This window comes from Camarhynchus parvulus, chromosome 5 (genome assembly GCF_901933205.1).
Source record: "Camarhynchus parvulus chromosome 5, STF_HiC, whole genome shotgun sequence".
Taxonomy (NCBI): Eukaryota; Metazoa; Chordata; class Aves; order Passeriformes; family Thraupidae; genus Camarhynchus; species Camarhynchus parvulus.
In genome coordinates, this window is record NC_044575.1 from 53,617,523 (window position 1) to 53,623,822 (window position 6,300).

The window sequence follows — 6,300 nt, forward strand, 5'->3', positions numbered from 1 at the left end:
CAGAGGTTCATTTTGCAGGGAACGAGGGAGAGTAACGCCGGGCAAACCACCCAATTCCAGCAGGCACTGAAGAGATAGACAGAACTGGTGTCACATCCTCTAGACCCGGCTGCAGAAGACATGCTGGGAGATCCAGCTCTGGGGATGCTGGCACCTGTATGCTTCCCTGCATGCCAGAGAGGTAAAAGAATTATTGCATCAGTCCCCCCACTCTTATTTGCTACTGTTAGTTTGTGTTGGTTTGAAAAGAAGACAGGCATTCCAAACTGTCAGGGAACGTTGGCATCATTTCACTGTACAGAGGAAGTTTCCTAGAAGACCAGTCCCACTGTGTGAGCTGTAGAATGACAATATCCTCACTCAGAAAAGCTGTTAAGTTGTGGATGTTTCTGAAAGCCTGGTTCTGAGTTAGATTTCATCACATACCACCCAGCAGAAATTTGACATTAGGCTGACATGAGTAGAACCTAATGTCTGTACATGTACACTCACAAGGTGACCAACTGCAGAAGAAACTTTGTCACACATGTAGAGTCTGAGTTCATTCCTGTGGGATTTTGCCAGCTTTGTAGCAAAACTGCAGCATCCCTCTTGTGGCAGAATTTAATACAGAACATGAAAGCATTTCTTAGTCAAGAATAGAGTTTTATAAGTGAGCTACCCTAAACATTTACTTTTTAAAAATGCAGTCTTCAGATATAACTTAAAATTGATGAATAAGCAAACAAATCACATATATTGTCTGCAAAAACTAGTCTGGCCAGCTCTAGTTCATAGCCAGAAATTATTCACTTCATGTTTTATAGTCATACTTAAAATAATCAGCAATGAGCTTATCGCCCAGGTACATTATATGTGTCTGAGACACATGTAAAAATAAAATAATGTTTTATTTATACAGTAGCCCACTCTTCTTTTAGTCAAATGATAGAAGTTATACCTGAGTAAATGCTGAGTATAAAAGAGTGAAATTTTCTAATCCCACCCCCTTACACTAGTGAGCAGCTTACCTGCTCTGCACCTTACTTGTGGAGACCTGGCCATCTAAAGGCCAAATTGGGAGGCACAGCCTTAGTTTGGTTCTGTGCTCTCTCTAACTCATCTCATAGCTTGGACTGAGTTGGGGAGGTTGGGAGCCAGATCCCTATGGGTACAGATCCAGATGGCTGTGTTGAGAACTGCAGATTTGATGTAGCAGGTGAGCCTTTCTTCACAGCAGGAAGCAGTCTCTGTGGGCTCACTGGTGGTGTGTCTGCAGGAGGAAAGGGTGGATAGACCCATGCAATCAATCCACCCCTCAGATCTGCTCTGAACAGAGAAGTGCCCTTTGCTGTGTATCTCACACTTGTGCCACTGCTGAGACCTTTCCTCTGCCTGAGTGGCACAGTCAGATACTGTCTGACAAAAACCAGATTGTGTGCTTGAATTACCAGACAAGAAACAGTCACTTTATCTAATGGGATATTTTAACAACATGGAATGTTTCTTGATGCCCTCACTCAGCCATAAAGCTGCTTTTCTGTTTATCCAAAGAAGTCAGCATTTGCAGTTTTCCCATGTGGATATGTTGCTTGGTACTAGGCCCCTAACCCCTTCAGTAATCTAACACAAAATATTTTAGCTTGGAAAGCACCTCTGGAGATTATCTAGGTAAATTTTTAAGTTAGATCAGGCTGCACAAGTCTGTCACTTCTAAAGCTTTTGTTTCAGAGTGTGTCTGAACAAAGAAACTCCAAGGATTTTCATGAAGAGAAGATGCAGAATGACACAGTAATTTAGAACAGCATGCAGCTTCATTAAGGCAGCAGGACTGCAGCTGTTGCATCAGACCCTTATAATCCTTGGCCCCTGCATCTGTGCACTGGCTTCTAGCCTTAGTTCACAGAATTGTAGAATAGCCTGAGTTGGAAGAGGCCTACAAGGATCATCAAGTCCCAACTCCTGACTCTGCGCAGGGCACCTGAGAGCATTGTCCAAATGCTCCTTGTACTCCCTCAGCATTGGTGTTGTGACCAGTTCCCTGGGCTGCCTGTTCCAGTGCCCAGCCGCCCTCTGGGTGAAGAACCTTTTTCTAACATCTGACATAAGTCTCCTCTGCCTCAGCTTCAGGACATCCCTCAGGTCCTGTCCCTGTCACCAGAGAGAAGAGACCAGCGCCTGCTCCCTTGATTCCCACCATGATGAGGTCTCCGCTCAGTCTGCAGGCTGAACAGACCAAGTGACGTCAGACACTCCTCATGTCCTCCCCTCCAGAGTTTTCACCATCCTCATGGCCCTTCTTTGGTTGTTCTCAAATAGCTTGATGTGGCAGTGTGTTTTATGAGTTCTATAGTTGTTTCAATTGCACCAGTTAGTGGTCCAATGGTAATTAAGCAAAATGGTTTGATCCTTGTACCCCCGTTTTATCCCCTCACAATGGTTTCTCCCAAGTTGTTTACCCCTAAGTTTTCCGCCCCTTAGCTGCCACTCACCGTGCCTGCTTCCCTGCTCCTCCCTTCCTTCCTTCCCTTGTATGGACCTGCCAATCCAAGTTGTGCTGTCCCCTTCCCTTGTCCATCAACCGAGATCCACCCCTTTTGTTCCCGAATGTTCGATGCCCTGGTTTTAACAGTTGATTTGTTTTGGAGGCTTCTCCTTTCCCTTATGTTAACCCCCATGTCTTGTTAGATCCCATGCTCCTCCCTGAATGTTCTCCCATTGGTTATGTGATGTTCCCATCCCCTCCTTTAAAAACCCTAGCCGACCCCTATTTCCTTGTCACTCCGTGACCCATCCTGTGAATAAAGCTTCATTGGACTGCACATCAGTGTCCTCTCCTTTGGCTCTTTCCCTCGGGATCCTGGTGGTGTCCTGCTGTCATGTCACCCATGCCGCTGCACCCGCTGCCACCTGGAAGGCCTCGGTGGAAGCTCAGGGGCAGCCTCTCTCGTGTGTCCCTCCGGTCATTCAGGGAGCTTTGCTAGCCAGCATTCCAACGCTCTGTGACCGCAGGAGAGCTTAATGCCATTTTTATATGGTGGCTCCTAAAACTGCACACAGGAGGTGAGGGCGCAGCAGCTCAGTGCAGAGCAGGACAATCCCCTCCCTCAACACTTTTTCTTCAGAGGAAAATCATCAGAGATGTTTAAATTCATCGAGATCAATTGCTAACTTACATCCATGTCAATCAGTTCAGAAACCTGTACCTCTGGTTTCTTCTAAATTCACTGCTGTTTTTCATTAAGGTTTGATTTCAGACTATGAAAATCCTGAGGTTGGGCGGTTTGCATGTGCGTCTTCAGAGATGAGTCACCAGTGCTCTGGCTGGCAGGGGCTGTCAGCAGCCACGTTCTGCTGCTGCTGCAGAATTCAATTCTTTAGCAATTGAAAGTTACAGATACTCAGCACCTTGCAGGTCTCTCCATGATACCTTAGGGAATTTGATCTCTGAGATGCATATAAAAATAGAAATCCAGAATTTTTTAATTAGCACCACAACAGAATGTCATGTTCTTCCAGGAAACAATCTCCAATTTAGTATTATGTGGACTACTTTTGAGGACAAAGCCATTTCACATATAAATACCAGAGGAGTCATTCAATAATTAAACAATGAAATATGTAATAACTATAATAAATTGAGGATATATAATTTTGGCATAAAAGTTCTTTACAAAAGTGTAGAAATATATAAAAATAAAACATAACGTACAAAGATATCTATGGCAGTTTCAAGATAAAAAGTACTGTATTTATATTGACTGGTTAATATTAATTCAATGCAGAAATGTCAATGTCAATAACAATTTCAACATGTCACAGAAATACAACACCACAGATTAAATGGAATGATGCTATGAAACACTCTACAAACTCATACTCAAATTGGTTCATGATCTGTCTGTTGAATCACATAAAAATATGAAGGAGTTGTTTAGATAAACATTGCCAGATTTGTATAATTCGTATTTTTTAAATACTTGTTAGAACGCACAAGGTACTACTATCAACAAGTTATTCATAATAGAAGTGGCAGCAGCAGCAGTGGAATTTGCCCCAGCATGTCTGGGGGAGTTCCCAGCTGTGGAGAGGAAGGACTGTGCTCTCCAGACTGCCAACCTTCCACAGCATCTGTGAGCCTACCCATAGCTTCTGCAGATTCCTGCACAGTAAAAGTGGGATCAATAACTAAAGGGAAGGGTTAGCTTAGTCAGAAACAAAATACAAGTTCCACAAACGTTTGGAGATGGCATAAAAGCAGTCCCTGACTCCACTTGGAAATGTATACATTTTCTGTATATTTCAGTGCATTCTAGGTCTGACTGCAAAACAAGTAAAATTTGCTAATTGTAAGCTATCAAGCATTAGAACTGTACATTTTAAGAATTTCAGGGCAGTGCAGGATCTTGACTAATGCAGCAGCAATACTGTTGGTCTGTTATCAGGCATTTTTTTTGCCATCTAATTCTCCTGGAATGTGTGATGTACCTGAAGTCACATGCTAGAGTACGAGGAAAATGTTTACTCATTTTTTATATTTTCCACTGGTTAACCACAAACAGTAACAGCAAAGCGCATGTATGAGAACTGGAACATGTACCTCCTCAAGAAGCAAAAATTTCAACATTAAGAACAGTATATTGTTCTCCTCTGCAATGCTTTAAAAAAATTTTGCTCAGAAGATAAAACTGGTTTTATTTCATATGAGAGAGAGAATCGGTCCAAAAAAAACCCCCAACTTTTAAGATCCCAATTTTAGTCCAAGTAAATTACTTCATTTATTTCACATATCCTTAGCAAAGCAGTATTTTCATCAGTGAAACTGGTGGGCAAAGTTTATTGTAGGAGGCAAACAGAAATGTGAATTATTGCTCCCATAGCATCCTCAAGGAGTTAATGGCCCATGCAGGATATGCAAGATGATGTCAGCACATAAAAACTTGTGTCCTGCAGCTGGCATTGGGAACTTCTTATTTGTTCCAGCAGCTACCAGCTAGCTGCCACTTTCCTGGTCTCTGCCACTGGTGCAGGCCTTCTGAATGTCAGATGAATCTGTTATTCCTTTGAGTTTTCTTTTCTTTGGCCCTTCCTCTGATTCTTTTAGCGTTTCTAACTTTATGTTGTCAGTATTGTGATCGGTGGATGAATTTAGTTGGATGAGTTCCCTCTCCATCTTCTCAGGCTCCTATAACAGTCTTTTCTGACGTTTTCACTGACCAGAACGTAGATGATTGGATCAGCAATGCTGTTTGCAGTGCTGAAACACAGAAACACTGTAAAAATTGAATATATCTTATTTTCAAATGGACATGGGCAGTCTTGATGAAACATAAAGTATATGGCTCTTACTATGAGAACCACGTGATATGGAGCAAAGCACATCAAGAAAATAGCAATAATGGCAATAGCCACAAGCTTCACTTTGGCTTTCTCACGACAAGTCAAGCTGTTGCTTCTTTCTGTAGCTTGGAAAATTTTGTAGTTTGTAAAAATCAGGATTGTGAGGGGTATGACAAATCCAAACAGGAATCTAGCACAGCTGAAACAAGCCAATGATAAGTCAAGGGGCACTGTCTCAAAGCAGGTTTTCACCTCTGTACAGTTTTGCTTATCTTCCATAACAAATACTGGCGTGTGGATTCCTGCAACCACAAAAAAGAGAATGCAGACTATTATGGTGGCCATTTTCTGTTGTCTTCTCCCCCTTGATTCCAGAGAATACACCAGTGCCACGTAACGATCCACAGAGATGCAGCACAAAAGCAGAATGCTGAAGTAGATATTGCAGAAAAAGATGAATCCTGTTATCCTGCAAGCCATGTCACTCATGGTCCACTTGTGCCCATTTTTCACATAGATTATCCAGACAGGCAAGGTGCTTAAATACATCAGGTCACACAATGATAAACTGAAAATGTAGATGGCAACTACTGTATTCCTTTGGATTTGTACAAATGTAAGCAGAGAAGTTAAGCAATTTGCTGGAAGGCCTATAGCAAAAACAATGCTGTAAACAGCAACCAGAAGTGTCTGACTCTCTTGATAAGGAATTTCTGGGCAAGTGGAGTTACAAGTTTCATTTAGACAGTGTTCCATTATTCTTTCTCCAGCTGATATTTCCTAAAAATCAGAAGACAAGGTGGAAAGTTAGCATTGTGTCACTTAAAAGTATGTCAGTAAAGGTTATGGTCCCATAGGTGCCAACTTGACATGTTTGTGGAGCAGGTGGAATGGAGGATGTTTGAAATGTTCCTCTTCAGACATGAACTGAGAAAAAGAGGGTCACATCCCTCCACCTCTGAGAGTTGTACTGGATTCTGG

The 6,300-nt window shown here is 42.3% G+C and overlaps 1 protein-coding gene across 1 annotated transcript; it reads right to left on the reverse strand.

The window, feature by feature from the left end:
* Positions 1-4,972: 4,972 nt before the first annotated feature.
* On the reverse strand, positions 4,973-6,075 carry GPR132 (G protein-coupled receptor 132). Its single transcript, XM_030950342.1, is given in 2 exon segments — positions 4,973-5,133; positions 5,136-6,075. Coding segments are annotated over 2 exon segments (1,101 nt in total).
* Positions 6,076-6,300: the final 225 nt, after the last annotated feature.